The sequence below is a fragment of the Larus michahellis genome, chromosome 3 (assembly GCF_964199755.1).
Source record: "Larus michahellis chromosome 3, bLarMic1.1, whole genome shotgun sequence".
Classification (NCBI taxonomy): Eukaryota; Metazoa; Chordata; class Aves; order Charadriiformes; family Laridae; genus Larus; species Larus michahellis.
The window spans coordinates 85,832,754-85,848,673 of NC_133898.1; the positions used below are offsets into that span (position 1 = coordinate 85,832,754).

The 15,920-nt window shown below is 34.1% G+C and overlaps 1 protein-coding gene across 2 annotated transcripts in view; it reads left to right on the forward strand.

Moving 5' to 3' along the window:
- ASCC3 (activating signal cointegrator 1 complex subunit 3) overlaps nucleotides 1–15,920 on the forward strand; it is a 276,745-nt gene that overhangs the window by 186,315 nt on the left and 74,510 nt on the right. For both annotated transcript variants that reach the window (XM_074581044.1, XM_074581045.1), the window contains exons 19-25: nucleotides 441–527; nucleotides 2,775–2,951; nucleotides 5,088–5,313; nucleotides 9,014–9,168; nucleotides 12,897–12,995; nucleotides 13,475–13,643; nucleotides 15,582–15,802. In XM_074581044.1, the coding sequence (XP_074437145.1) occupies nucleotides 441–527; nucleotides 2,775–2,951; nucleotides 5,088–5,313; nucleotides 9,014–9,168; nucleotides 12,897–12,995; nucleotides 13,475–13,643; nucleotides 15,582–15,802 (1,134 nt within the window). The remainder of the gene's footprint in view (nucleotides 1–440; nucleotides 528–2,774; nucleotides 2,952–5,087; nucleotides 5,314–9,013; nucleotides 9,169–12,896; nucleotides 12,996–13,474; nucleotides 13,644–15,581; nucleotides 15,803–15,920) is intronic.

Below are 15,920 nucleotides of genomic sequence, written 5' to 3' on the forward strand. Positions count from 1 at the left end.
CAAAAGTTTTGTGGAATTTTGTATTGGAAGCTTAATTTGATGTACACATTCATCTTAAAACCATTCTTTTGTAGAAAATAGGTCTTTTTCTTGAATAAAAGCTGAAGACTTGGCATTAATAATTTTAACTGTTTACTGTCACTTAGTATAATTAGTCTCACAGATTTATTCACTCAAATATGTCCCAGACTTTTTTTGAAATGGCCATAGATTACATATGTCTCAATTTTAGGGTGCCTAAGTTTAGAGGGACTGTTCTTCTGCAAGTACCAAAAAGTCATTCTGGAAATTGTTCCTGTTTAAATTACATCACTGTGGTCTTCCAGTAGCTTACATTTTAACCTTATATGCCTTTTAAAATCTTGGTTAATGTTTCTTTCTCTTGTGCTATTTGTATATTTTTATTGTCAGTGTTAAATGAATTCATTTTATTCTAACAGACTTTCAATGAATTGTTTGACGCTCACAAAACAGATGGTGATATTCTTGCTATAGTATCAAAAGCTGAAGAATTTGAACAGATAAAGGTAAAGTTGTATCCTTTCATACAAAGAATATGTTTTTGAACTAGACACTTCTATACTACTCACTCCATAAATAGTATCTATAGACCCAAGTTTTGTTAAATATTAAGCACCATTTCTAAGTAGGCATAATTGCCAAGAACTATATATACTCTCACTCAAATTTATATGTAGTTCAGCTTGAACTATAGTGCACATTTAATAACTAGTTATGGATCTTTGAGAATTCCTTTTAAATGCTTTTAAGAGCTCTTCAGCTCCTCAATTATTAACAGGTGAAGCTAAGTGTCCATTGGAATGGTGTACCCAGGGATGAGATAGTTTTTTTGTTTGAAGTTTAAACCATTATTAGATGTCTCCCTGAGCAATGTGCTTTATCAGAAGCGAGGCAGGACTCACTGAAGTTAACTCTGTGATATACTTCATGCAGAAAACAATATTAGTTTAGAAGAATGATAAATTTTGTTAATCTACATAAATTTGCAATCTAGAAAGTTGTTGTAAAAGATTTTGTTGTGCAGGCTAGACGATTACTGTACTATCATACCCCATTCAATTCCAGCCTCCCTTTTTGCCTCCCGTGTGAGTAGGACACAAGACAATACATTGCAAACCGGCATGAGCTTGTTTGCCCATGCTTCCATCTCATAGAGGTGCGAGCCAGACTCCACAGGGTTTATTAGCTCGGGCTCAATGCCATTTTACCACAATTATACAACTTTCAGATCAGAGTTGGCTCTCATTCACCTGGCTCTGCGATCTGGCAGTGTGAATCCCTCACCATCTACATATTTACATATTTGCACACATTGTCTGAGTATTACGATCTCTTTATCTAATGGAGAAATTCTATTTTGCTCTAATCTCTTCTATTATAGAAGATAATAAGCGGTGAGGTTTCACAGTGATACATGCAACATTTTCCAAGCTAGAAGGGGATTTTTATGATAGTGATATTGCTTTGCTAGGTCTAAATTTAGCATAATTGAATATTTAAAAGGAAAGCATATGGAAAATATGATGTGGTATGTTTCTATATTTGTAATAAAGTTAGTAGTAATGCTTCTTAACTGAAGCATACCTTTTCTAGTTCGCTTTCTCATATTTTTATTGTATGGCATCAGTGCAACATCATTTCCATTATTTTGTGATTCATTTGCTGTGCAGCTCTGAATGTTAAAACTAGTAACTGATTTTCACAAGAATAATTCAGGATTTACCCCACTGTGTGATAAAAATTGTGACTTTTGTTAATATGAATCATGTCTCCATAATGCCTTTTAAAATTCTGTATTTTGAGATAGGTAAGGCACCATTAGCTGAAATACAGATCTGGATTTGACCTGTGCTGTGCTATGCAAGAGCAGAAAAAAAATTATCAAAAATGCTGTTGTAAGCAGAGTATAATATTCCCCTGACACTGGAGTCATCTGTGCTGGTTGTGTCCTTCACCTTTTTCTTTCCTGTAGGGCCAGTGGCTGCATAGTTGGGGATTTTAACCCAATTGTCTTAGGGTCTTTTGTATGTCAGGTAGTCAGGTCCAAATGAAAATTACTTTCAGCTGGTTCCCTGCAGGGACCAAACATTTACCCTCTTTAAATAAGTTTTACACTAACAGGCTATCAGTAAATCAAAGAATATGTAGATTTATGCTGGTTTTGCCATGCGAGGGTCATCAGTTAGAATGTGAAATGTTATGCATTATTCAAACCATAGATATGAATATTTCTTTACTCATATTAAGACTTAATCTTATTAACAGTGAAAATTTTAATATCATGAATCATAGTACTTCACAGTTTTGAGTTAAAAACGTATTACGCCACATGCAAACTATGTAACTATAATGAGTACATTTAATGTTAATTCAAGATTGCCCTAATCCAGATGGACAGAGGTTTTACTCTGGTCAAATAAAAAATGAAATCTCATCAGATGAAGGATGGTAGGGTCAGAAGATTCAATTTTTGTGGCATATCAAATTTTTGTATGTCAATGGCAACCTTAATAGATGGTGATGAATAATAAAATGTAATTGTGTCACTATTAAGATAGTTTCAATTATGGTCTATTAGCTACATTGTGGAAGATGTAGGTTTGCTGCTTTTTTTCTTCTTTTTTTTTTTTTTCTTTAAAACTAGAGACTCCATTTAAATATAATGTAACTATGTTATAAGGAAAATTTGATTTCAGTGTAAAAATTTTTATCAAATTGCTCCAGACTCTTCATAATGTATAATTGTGTTTTAGGTAAGAGAAGAAGAAATAGAAGAGCTGGATACCTTACTGAATGATTTCTGTGAACTTCCTGCTCCAGGAGGTGTGGAAAACAATTATGGAAAAATAAATATCCTCCTTCAAACATATATTAGCAGAGGGGAGATGGACAGCTTCTCCCTTATTTCAGATTCTGCGTATGTTGCACAGGTAAAAACGGTATTTTTTACTTATCTTCTGCTGTCTTCTGCTGTTTTCGTTCTCACAAGTGTTTACAATTATGTAAGTAGGCCTTGATCTGCAAAATTTTTGTACATTTTTATGCAAATTGATTTGAAAATCAAAGCCTTGTGTGTGTGCACATCTGTGGTATAATAATTTAAGTAGAAAAGATTTGCAAAAGCCTACGCTGGGAGACTATTGCATTTTTTGTTAATTATGAATGTCCTTTTTGTTCTTATTCCCCCGTAGTCTTATTATATTTAGTAGTTCTAACTGCGATTGCACAGAAATGTTATTCTTAATTTACTGGGTTTTCTTCTAAATCTGGAAAACGGTTGCAATCTGGTTTTATGTTTTGTTTACTTCTGTATTTCATTCTGCAAAACATAATTTGTGTTTCATCCACATACCTCGGTTGACACAAGAAAGATGTGCTATTACAATTTTATCGCTAGACGTAATCACGCAAATTTACATATGAGTCTGTTTGTTTGTCAGCTTGATTTGACACCTGGATGGTTGATAGTTATACAGCGTGTTTAGTTATTACACAGAATAATATGAGAACTGCGAGTCTGTGACACAGAACTGCTTGCTTACACAACTAGAGCCCATCTCGGAAAGAAAGGGGTGTTGCTTGAAAGTTTAAAATTCTCGATCCCAAAGAACTCAAAGTGGCAAAATGCTCGTAGACAATCCTAGATGTGCAACAATAATGAATGTGGAAAATATATTATAAAATCTTACCTTTTAGCCTATCCTGTGTCTCTCTTTTTTATTCCTTTTTTTTTCCTTTTTAACAGTCAGCAACATATTGCACTGAATCATTTTTGTCTCATCCTTACAAAATCATTTTGGAAAGAATTGATTTTAAAATTGCATTGAGTTGGTGCTAAAGATGAGAGTCAAATATTCAAAAGTATACATATTCTTCAGCAAGATTTTCGTACTAACATTACCTTGTTCAGAAGTGTTTACATTTCGTATCACGTGTAGGTATAAATGGAAAAATTCTGAAATCATTATGCACATCATAAAAATTGTGGTACTTGCACAGCAAGATCATTTCCAGTATGATTCTTTTAATCCTTGCTTTCAAGACAATTGCTTTTATTTGTCGCAATTACAGCATTTTTAGTGAGGCAACATGGTCGTCTTCTCAGATCTTCATAAATTGTACATGCGGAACCAGTGCTACAAATTGTGAATTTTTTTTAATTGGATAGTAACTATTAAGAAAATCATTCATCCTTTCTAAGTAAAAGAAATGTGCTTCTTTAGTAACATATGCTTCCTATCATGACCAAATAATTTTCTATTTTTATTCCTGTTGGCATTGCAGAGACAGTAGAGAATGATTGTATTCTTTTCAATGAATCAAGAACAGAATTGCTAATCCAGGCATAGTACTGGTAGGCCAAAAAAAAAAAAAACACAAAAAAACCCCACCGCTTCATAATACATCTTGATAAGTTTATGAAAGCAATATCATAACTTACATTTTCAGTATAAGACTGACATCATTCAAGCTTATGTTTATAATTTATTTTCCAAGTCCAAGGCAGATTTATACATTTTTGTTATACAGTAGTCTCAGAAGATAGTAACACGTTTAAAAAAAAAGTCACTACTGTTAAACTTCTGTGCAAGTGTTGTGAAATTCAGTATGAAATGGAATGCTATTATGGAAGCACAACTGAAGTGAAATTTAAAACTTAAATTTCCATATAAACTGAGTTTGCAGATACATATTACACGGGGGAAGAAAGAGGAAGATATTAAGTATGGTAAGCAAATTTGTTTCAGAAGTGATTCAAACACAATGAGTTTAGAACTTGCTAATGGTAGCATAACTGTGATCAAAATTCTGTGGCAGACCTGCCACTACAGCTTTAATTAGTTGCACATGTTTCTTTTCATAATTTCTGCAGGCAATCATGAGGTAGTTCTGCCACTAGGCAGTGATGGAAAAAATAAAGTTTTCAATAATGTTTGAAATAAGTTTGAAAAGAAAAATCTATTGTTATGGTTTGTCAAAGATGAGTCTATGAGATCCTTTTCATTTTACAAAGAATACTTGAGAGAATTATAACATTTTTGCTTTTTTTTTTTTTCACTCTCCAGAATGCAGCTCGTATTGTTCGAGCTCTTTTTGAGATTGCCCTTAGGAAACGTTGGCCTGCAATGACATATCGACTACTGAATCTCAGCAAAGTCATTGACAAGCGACTGTGGGGCTGGGTTAGTCCTTTGAGACAGTTCTCAGTGTTACCACCATCAGTCCTCTCAAAGTTGGAAGAGAAGAATCTCACTGTAGACAAGATGAAGGACATGAGAAAAGATGAAATAGGTGAGAAACTGGCAACGCTGATCTGCTTAAACTATTAGTAATCAATGGACAAGTTAGAACTAAATCTGAGCCATTCATTAATATGCCCACTCTGGTCTGGAATCCATGTAAACACATTAATATGGTGTTATGGTCTGTCCAATAAAGAAGGTTTATTCAGTCTCCGCGGCTTGTAATACAGCACAGCTTTGAGGGTAAGACTAGCCCATGTCCTGCCAACCCCAGAACACATGTGGAAAGGAGATATATGTTTACATGTATTTACACATATGTATATATATACATATTTATGTTGACCTATGCTTCTCTTCTTGCTCACATTACATAATACACTACTATAAAAGGCATCTGTTTATTTTTCTCAGTTGGCAAAATATGGCCTTTTTTTTTTTATTGAAATACTGTTATCGTGAAAAAGAATAAAAGCAGATTATTATGTCCTGGTATACTATCAATAAATGACCTGCTTCTGAAACACTGCATTAATTTTCATTGAACACATGTGTCATTGCGGCAAAACCTTAATGGAATTTTTTTAAGAATTTGACACTTCGATAATGAGACAATCCACAAGCCTACTGATAGATATAATGTCAATTTCTAGTATGAGTGTATAGACTATTGTGCACAAACTGTCCACCAGCTGGTTGAGGTTGAAAAAAAAAATTGTTTATAATGTATTTATTTTTCCTGTCTTAGTGTATTTTTCTTATTTGGGCTTTCTTTGCACCTGTTATTGCCAGGTTGTTCAGAAACAAACTGCCATTTTTTTAAAAATCTAATTTTACAATACAAATACAATTCATAGTCACTGCTTTTTAGAAGTTATGACCTCTGAGTTGATATTTCTCTCATTTGACAAGAAAACTACATTCCTAACTTAGAAGGTTTGTTACATGCCTAATTTGGGTTGGAGAAAAGTTGAATAAATATGTAAAAGTTTGCAGAATTAGAGGCTATATTTTTATTTATAAGCCAAAAGACTATGAGAAAATTTTAAAAGCTTACTTTAACTGTGTATTATAATATATAGTAATTTTAAATGTATTAAAAATATAATTTTATTTCTAGTGCTAGCATCAGTGCTTTTCTATTCAGAAGCCTTATAGCACTTTTTTATTCAGATTTGTTAATTTGTTGTGTATTTGTGAAGTCTTTTTAATACTTAATATTCTTTTCCATTAATTGTATTAGTGGTTTTTTCTTTTCCTTTTTTATGCTTCTTTCTCCCCATACCTGCCCTTGGAGAAGCAAGACATTTTGTATTAAGATGCAAAACCAGTTTTGCTTCCTTCAACGTAGTAAAACTAATATTGATAAGATGGCAATGTATCAATATATACCTATAAAATGTCTAGTTTTAGATTAACTTAGTTTGAAAGTAGGTGAGAGTAGGATTTTACTGTGAAAACAGGTCATTGCTGACTATATGTAATGATATTTCATGTTCAGCCTTCTAAACATCAAAGCAAATTGATGTGTGCTTCTCTCTGCAGTGCTGTTACTTGGCATGGTTCGTCCTGTCGAGCCTCTCTTTCTGACACCAAGGGTGTGAAGGAAGTGCTTGCCTGGCAGCCACCTTATTTTTATTTGAATTCAAAGCCATGTGGAAATGAGAAAAGGCACAGCTTCCAGGTGCTGCCTTGTTGTCTGACTCCGTAGGACTAGTTTTCAGTCTTAGGGTTTCTTCCTTTCTAATGTTATTGTGACCTTGGAGATGATAGAATAAAACAGACAGGAGCTATCTGGCTAACTCGGTCCATGGCTTAGGGAGAGGTAAAAGCATCAGACACGTGCCAGCTCTCCCAGTGAATGAAGAGTGTGTTGTGTGCACAGATCCTGGATCCCGGTGTACCACAAATTGGTCAACACCAATCTATGCTCTGTTGCAGTGTAATCATGGAGTTTCCAGAAAGCCAAGAAATCACTGTGTTATCTGAGATAAATACTTCTGGTTTTTCAGAATACAGATGACAATCGTTGTGGAATAAGCAAAATTTCTTCTAAGCATACCTATTTTCTCAAATAGACAGCTTTTGTTCCGAAAGTTTTAGTATTTCTTAAATGCCATCAATAGTTTCTCATAATGTGACTATTTAAAACAAAGGAGGGGGTAGGGGGAAGAGAGAGTTTTATAGTATTTTACAGTAGTTGGGAGAGGAGCCTTATTGTCCCCTAACATAAGTGTACAAAACTTCGTTGCTGTCCTGTACAAACACCTCACATATTGTGATACAGAAAGTAATTTTTGGCATGAAAAAGCGTACTTGCCTACATAAGCTTATTGATTCATATCTTTGAATATTTGGCACCTACCTTTATTTAACACAATTTCTGAAGTTTTACGTCTAATTGCAAAAGCTAGTCACAGTGCAAGTATGTTATAATACTGCATATATCACCAAGTTGTACCAATATAATTGTTTTGGGTTTTAGTAATCCACTTGCTGGAGGTGCCCTTATTTTACTAACTGCAAATTAAACTGATTAAATATGTGTTAAAATTTTTGCATTAGGGATTTGCTTCTTAAGCAAGATCACCGTTCATTACTTCAGAGTATAGATACACTCGTGTGAGGCAAAATCTGCCAGTTTGTTAAATAAAACCAAAGAGGGAAAGTCAGGATCAATATAAAAAAATTAGGAATTGCAAGCTATTATGCTCCTAAATTTCATGTCATAGCAAGAAAAAGTTTGTATCACCTTTCACTTTGCACATAGTGCAAATAATAGGATTTCCTCTCTTTTTTGTCTTCTTTTTTTTATTTTTAATGGGAAAGCTTGCACAGGAACCACATAATGATATCAGAAAGTATCAGTAGCCTTTTGTAAGGTAGCCTTTAACAGTGAGTACTTATATCCATTGCAATTAAAATTTAAAATACACTCCACATAATTGTATAAGCAATTTCGGCGAACATGTGATAAATCAACCTTCTTTCCCTAAATAAGCTAGAAGTTGCAATATTTTTCAGGAAAAAGAGAAATCACTGCTACATACCTTGTTTTATATTTAAAATGAAGAGCAAGGGAGCAGAGATTTCAGCTATGAAATACAAGTAGGAAATTTTTTTATTAAATATAAGCATTTTATTGCCTTAGTTACAAATGACTGTGACAGAAAATAAAAAGCACTGCAACGTTTAGTTTTTCCTTTGTCTCAGTTACACACTGGTGTATTCTGAAAGATAGAGCTACTGTGATATGTTTACTAGTTGTGTACATTTTAAAGCTGTTAACTACCTTTAGCCAGTTTCATTAAAAGCGTTCTGTCTACTTTGAATCACTACACAGGAATTGCAGAAGTTCAAATGTGTGTCCTTCATTAAGTAAAAGGTCAGTATTCATGCTTTAAAAAAGAACTATATGGCTTGGTAAGAGCTTGGTCAAAAAGTCAGGAAAGGAAAGGGAAGTGGCTTGACATAATATGTTTTCAGTGTGAATTCTTAATAGTTATTTTAACCCCTTAGTTATAGGCAACAGAGGGGTTAATACTGATTTTTCTAGGGTCTAAATTGCTAATTCAAGTTAAGTATTACAAAATATTCAGACATGCCAGGTCAGGAGAGTCAGACATTTACGCACCTAAGAGCAAAACAAGCAAGCAATAATACTCCTCTCTAAAAGCCTATTTGAAAGTCGGAGTTGTATTATTTTTCCTGGAAATGCAAATTGGTTACACCTAATGTTTTCTTGGCAGGTCATATGCTGCATCATGTGAAGATTGGGTTAAAGGTAAAGCAGTGTGTCCATCAAATCCCCTCCATCATAATGGAAGCAACGATTCAGCCAATTACTCGCACAGTGCTCCGAGTTCGGCTGAACATCACTCCTGACTTCACGTGGAACGATCAGGTAAAAACGAAAAAGAGGTGGAGGAAGGACGGGAAGCATTAATTTAGCTTCATTAAAGGAGATGATCACAAGGAGTCCATAGCTGTTCGGTTAAGGAAAAAAATAGTTATTCTAGCTAAAAAGCAAATTTGGTAATAGGAATGGAATGACCTTTAAGACTTTTCTAGAAGAAGGCACCCAAAGATCATCATTTTATTTCCATTAATTGTTACAGGATTGCGCTGTTTATAATATGTTGAAGCAAGTGTTTATACTGAATATTAATAGTAGTCACACATAGATTTGAGTTATATGCCCAAAAAGGAGAAGCAAGAAAAAGGGAGGCACAGATGGTGCTCTGAAGTATGAATGAATGTCAAACACAGAAAATAAAGCCTTGAAATACAGTTCATGTATGCCAAGTTCTGCTGCTCTTTACGGCTTTACAAGTGTACATTCACAACATCAGTGCCTGTTTTTTTTCTGTTGGGAACTTGTCTGAACAGAAAAACTGAGATATGTTTGGAATTATATTCATCTATATTTTATAGTGCAGATTTATATGAAAGGAGTTGTACTAGTTGCACACCCTTTGATTCAGAATCTGTTCATTAGAAATAGATTTAAGATAAATCTAAATTAAATATAAATGTCCACATGGGGGCATTGTATTGTTGCTGGTACTTCTGAAACTTTCTACAGAAACAGGGCAAAGATACCTAAATGGGCAAGCATATTTTTCTTTTTTTTACGCTTAGGAGATTTATGCTTAAGATAAATTATTCTGAACGGTAGATATTAAATATCTGTTCTTTTATTAAAAAACTATTTCAAAATCCCTTAGATTACAAATTTACCTTAATCACCAGTAAATTAGAGTTTTATTCCACAAACATTTAGATTATTTTAGAATTTATTTTCCCTGCCTAAAATTTCCCTAAATTTTAGAATTTCTTTTCTTTTCTTTTGAAAGTTTCACCAAGTTAGCTTATGAATGGGAGATTAATGATCAAAATATAGAAACTCAAATTTTGTTCACTACCTGGATTTATTACAGAAATATTTGAATGGATTCTTAACATGAATTATAACATGAGTTATTTTTTGCTGCCTTATTTATGTGCAATACTTCAGAAGAAAAACAAGCATTACTTTTTAGGATTGAAACAAATTTTTGTTATTCAATCTTTCATCCACTTTACCTGTAATCTATTAAAGACCAAAAAAACCCATGACTGTTCTTTATATTAAACTGTATCATAATACAAAGTAATTTCGCAATCCGTTTTTAGGTTTTTCTGCAAAATCAGATTCTTCTATATTTTTACAAATTGAAAAGGGGTCTACACAGAATTATACTCTCTTACTTTGATTCTGAACTTCTGAAGTTATAGCAAAACTTCAGCAAAAATCAGATTTCTGCTCTGACCCTTAACACCGTTTTCCTGATGGTTGCTTTGGAAATATTATGATTGCTTTATCAGTTCAACTTATGGAGCTCTTTTTATGTGAATTTCTATATTGGTACTCATCAAAACTTGGAGAAGTTTTTTTTCTTTTTTTTTTCTTTTTGTAAAGTAGCTGTTGATTTTCCTGTTTCTTCGGTAAATGAAACTTCTATCCTAGTAAATAAACGAAAAAAGCTGTTACATCTTAACAGTCTCTAAAAATGGATAACTGTCTTAAATTCAACCATTGATGCTCCGAAATTGCTTCTCCATCATCACACATTATTTTAGCAAGCTATTCAGAAGAAGACGGTAGAAACTTACAGGTGTAGCTGTTATTGGCACAAAAACTAGCTGCCAAAGATTCCATTCAAAGAATGGGAGTAGTCAAATAAAATCAGAATATTAAAAATTTAAATACCATACTCACCTGAAATACCTCGCTTGGCTAACATTAATGGTTTTAAGACTGTTCCTTTAGTTGGATACTTAATTCTAGAATGATCTCATCACAAATTTTGCACTTGTCTTTACAAGAGAAAGATGTGTTTTGGTAATTTTGAGATATGACATCATTTTGATCTGTAATGGTTGCAGCTTTCAGTGCTGGGAGCCCTTAAGTTCAGTAAAAGCATGTGAGCCATGTCCGAGTGGAAAATTCTTACTATAGTTAGAAGTAGAGGGCTAGATCCATACCCAGACAGAGCAAGTAAGCCTTACTGCAGCCAGGAGGAGTCCAGCAGAAATACAGAATAACGTAAGTAGTATTAATTAGTCAAGTCATATATCAGACATGCAGTTTTGGGACAATGGTTGCTCAAAATACAGATATGCGTCAGTTCTGAAGAGCTCCCTGGAGTTCTTGAGAATCATTACTCGAGTGCATGTTGCGTTGCCTGTTCCCACGTTGCCCTTCTTTCCCCATGCAGCTTAGTCACAGGACTCTCCAAAACTAAGATGCTGTTACAGTTGATGATAAAATTTCTGACCTTTGAACTGTATCGCCTTCCTTAATACTTCTTTCCTCTCTTAAATTCTCCTAAATTCTGATGAAGTAATAGTCTCTGCAGTTTTTTAAAATGTCGCCTGCACTGACCTATGTCCTTTCAGTTTCACTGCTTCAGTTCCTAGTGAAGCTGCTAGTGAAATTCAAATGTAATGAAAATAAATGTCAGTGTCTTTACTGTCCATGTACTAATCTATTGTGCAATGTTTTAAAAAAGAAACAAAAGCACTTAAGTTCTAAGACATATTTTTGTCCTCAAAAGCCAGTACAGACTTTTTTCCAACACATACAAAATAATGAATTATGCTGACAATAATGTGTGCTGTGTGAATCAATACCAGATACCTGTAGCGTTAAAATTGCTATTAGAAGCAACTATGCGCTTTCTTGGGTTTTCTCCTATTAACTAGAGTTTAGGAATAATTCCAACTTTTTTTCACCTTCATACTAGTTTTGTACCTTATCACAGTCCTCATCAGAAACATCAAAAATCTATGTTCATTTAATAGTATGTCTTCCATAGTCCTTTACTGTGCTTTCTCCTTCTTTTCCTATATACTTTTGTAAAATGCTTGCACATTGGCACAAGTTATTTATTCTGACAAAGAAACGAAAATGCTTAACTGAGCATCCTACCTAGATATGATTTGTGGCTGGCATTGCAAAATAAGGTACACAACAAAGCAAACAAAAATCTAGGATGGAATAAAGTGTTGCCAGGTGGTGTGGGAATCATCAAGAGAGAGCTCTGTTTATGTTCTTCTCACTTCACCTGTAGCAATGACGAGAGCTACAGCCTTCTGAATCCACTTACTGTATCTTTCTAGACGAGAGGGGAAGAGAGAGAGGAGGAGAGAGGAATGTCACAATTCAATGTCCAGTTTTTCCTGAGAGAATGGTTTTGACTGAAAAATGAACAGTGGATAGCAAAAGACAATACTCTATACAGAATCCAAACACAGAAGTACAAAGAGGAGGAAGGAGAAGGAGTCCTTTTTTAGAAGCCTAGAGGAAACCCTGGGAATTCAGTCTATTTATAAACAGCTGAGGCACTAGCTTCAGTTGCATTTATATCATGTCCATTTATGTTATACGTTCCTTAAGCAAATTCTTCTTGAAACATAATCATTAAACAGACTAATCTAATTAGAAATGTCATATTGTTCATACCTCTCATCTCTATATTTCTGTATTCCTTTGTAAGCCTACAACATTTAGAAATATATCTGATACACCCAGCAAATCTAGAGAAGCTCATTACAACTCTAACAAAGCTATCTTTTCTACTCTTAAAGGTACACGGCACTGTTGGAGAGCCCTGGTGGATTTGGGTAGAAGACCCTACTAATGATCACATTTATCATTCAGAGTACTTCATTATTCAAAAAAAACAGGTAATGGATTTTATTCGAATCTCATAGCAAGACAAAAAGCCAGTTAGTGAGATATGGATTTGTAAAGTCAAACAATGTTTTGACCTAAACAAATTTTCAAATCAGTAGCACAGCTTTCAGTTTCAGATGTATGTGATAAGCTTGGACTTCCACAAAGAAGTTTTATAATATCAGATGTCCCTTTTTCTTCTCCTTTGGTGGGACAGTTATTTCCAGGTGAAAAAAGAAAGACTGTAATGGTTTTGTCTGTTAAAGAAAAAGATGAAGAGCAAGCCTTATTTTTATATTTTGAAGTCCATGGAAACAAAATCTATTCCCAGTGGTGAAATATTTGATAAACATGTGAACATTTTACACATGGAGTTGCACACATACTTTATTTCTTTGTGTCAGTAAAGCTTATGGAAGTGAGGCAAACTATGATTTTTCAAGTTACTGATTTGTCTGTGCAGTAATTATTGTCTACATGTTTGCATTAGGTCATTACTAAAGAACCTCAACTGCTGGTGTTCACAATCCCTATTTTTGAACCTCTTCCTTCTCAATATTACATTCGAGCTGTGTCCGATAGATGGTTAGGAGCAGAGGCTGTATGTATCATAAATTTTCAACATTTGATTCTTCCAGAGAGGCATCCACCCCACACAGGTAACTTCAAATTTGATCATTTTGTTTTAATTCATCTTGTTGCTATTGATTTTCCTTATAATAGTGCAATAAATCTCTTAACTTCTGCTTCATCATAGAAAAGTATGTGGAATTCCACTTTGTGATATATTTGTATTATTGAGACCATTTCTTCACTAACTTTAAAGCTCTCTAAAATTTAAAATTCCTGAACAAAAAGCAGCTCATTTCATCTCAACATAGTACCAGCCTTTTAGTTACTCCATGTTCTCTATAAACCATAGGAAAATTGAAACTATCATATAAAACTAAGCAAATCTCTGTGTTACAGTTTGTCTTATCTTAGTGCTTGTAAGCATTACATTTCTTCTGGACTGGTTCAAAGTAATCTTGGAGTGGATGGTTGTATTTTAATTGGCACTCAGCAAAGAAAAAAAATGAACAGAGTTAAAATTTTGAAAATATGAAACATTTTATTATTTTTACTAAAATAAATTCATCACAGGAAGCACTGTTACAGTACCGAACATCACATTTCAACTCAGCACTGCTGATCAAGTCATGGCCTTCCCCTCCCCCTCCTTTTTTAACACTTGGCACAGAAGCATATGTTTGTGTTTTGCTTCTTTTTTTCTGGATACATAAATTGCTTTATACATTCATTGTGCCTGATGTCATTGTAAAACCTTTCCACTGTAATTACATTTGGCTCATCTAGCAGTCTATGAAGTGAGTGCCTTCAGAAATACCCCGTTCTCATACGGTGTTGTCCTTTGGCATGCATAAATTCACATGTGTTTGTGAAGTGTTTAGCTATTGTTATACTGTACCTACGCTGTCTGGAAAAGCATGTGTAACCTTTTTATCTAATTGACTGATCACTGACTACTATTCAGAAGAAACAGAAAGATATTTACACATCACCAGTTATGGAGCCTCTAGGATTTATGGTAATTGATTTCAATTCCCATCTGGTTCCCACTCAACAATGAAGTACGTAGAGGCCCTGCTAGGCAAAAAACCTTCTTTCTCCTCAACAGAGCCCAAGAAATCACAGTTTCAGTGGGAATGATAAAACAGCCATAAGGTATCAGTGAAAAGCATGTGAAGAATATTAGGCATCATTGCCTCACTAGATTTTATGACTCCCATATCATACCTTAATGTGAAGCACCCTGAAAAGGCAATGAGACGTCCAGCCACAAAAAAAAAAAAAAAAAAACCAAACCAAACTTCAAAGCAAGCATCTGCATAGCAGAATCACTGCAGTCTCCTTAATTTGGTAGGATTCCAAATCCAATCTGGTTATATATATCATCTTCCAAATTCCACAATCTCTAATTGTTTGGATAGCAGATGCCATCAAGATACATTGAGAATCATATATTGAAAGGCTGTTTGTTTATTTATTAAGATTATGTCTTTAATTACATGTTTAAAGGATTAGATGCAAAATTTAGTTGTACTAATCTGATTTGTATTACTCCAACAACTTAGAAACTCCAAAGAAGCCTTCCTTCTTAAAGAGAGTTTTTCCCTTGAATCTGAAATATACAGACTACACATGCTGTCATTCGACTCTGCATTCTGTTATCATAAGAAGCTGGACATGCATATAATCTGATACAGTGGGTTTAGAACTTACTACAACTGGGATAAAAGGAAACAGCTTTAAGAAAAAGATTAATTTATGCAAATGAATGGTTCACAGCTATCAGAATACTAACAGCAGTACTTCCAGAAATACTTCAGAGCTATAAAATCAACTTTTCCTTGGTCCTCATCGAAGTTAACAATGACCCAAATGTGGACTCTATGTCATATGAGATATTAAGTAAAATAATTTCCAATGGCAGTTGTTTTCCACTAAAGTATTGGTTAATGTCTTTATCTTCATAATAAACTATGTTATGTCGTGGTATCTCTTATCATGCACTTATGATTATTTTGTGTTTTTAGAGCTTCTAGATCTTCAACCTTTGCCTGTCACAGCCTTGGGACATCGGGAGTATGAAGTTCTGTACAAATTCACACACTTCAACCCTATCCAGACCCAGATATTTCATACGCTTTATCACACAGACTGTAATGTTCTTCTTGGAGCACCTACAGGTTCTGGAAAAACTGTTGCAGCTGAATTAGCCATCTTTAGAGTTTTTAACAAGTATCCCACATCAAAGGTTTGTAAAATAGGTTTACTAGAACCATGTTGTATAGGCATGTTTTCAGCAATACAAAAGCCTAGAAAAAGACTATGGCAAACTGAATTTTGCTTTCTCCAATTTATACCTGTCTGGT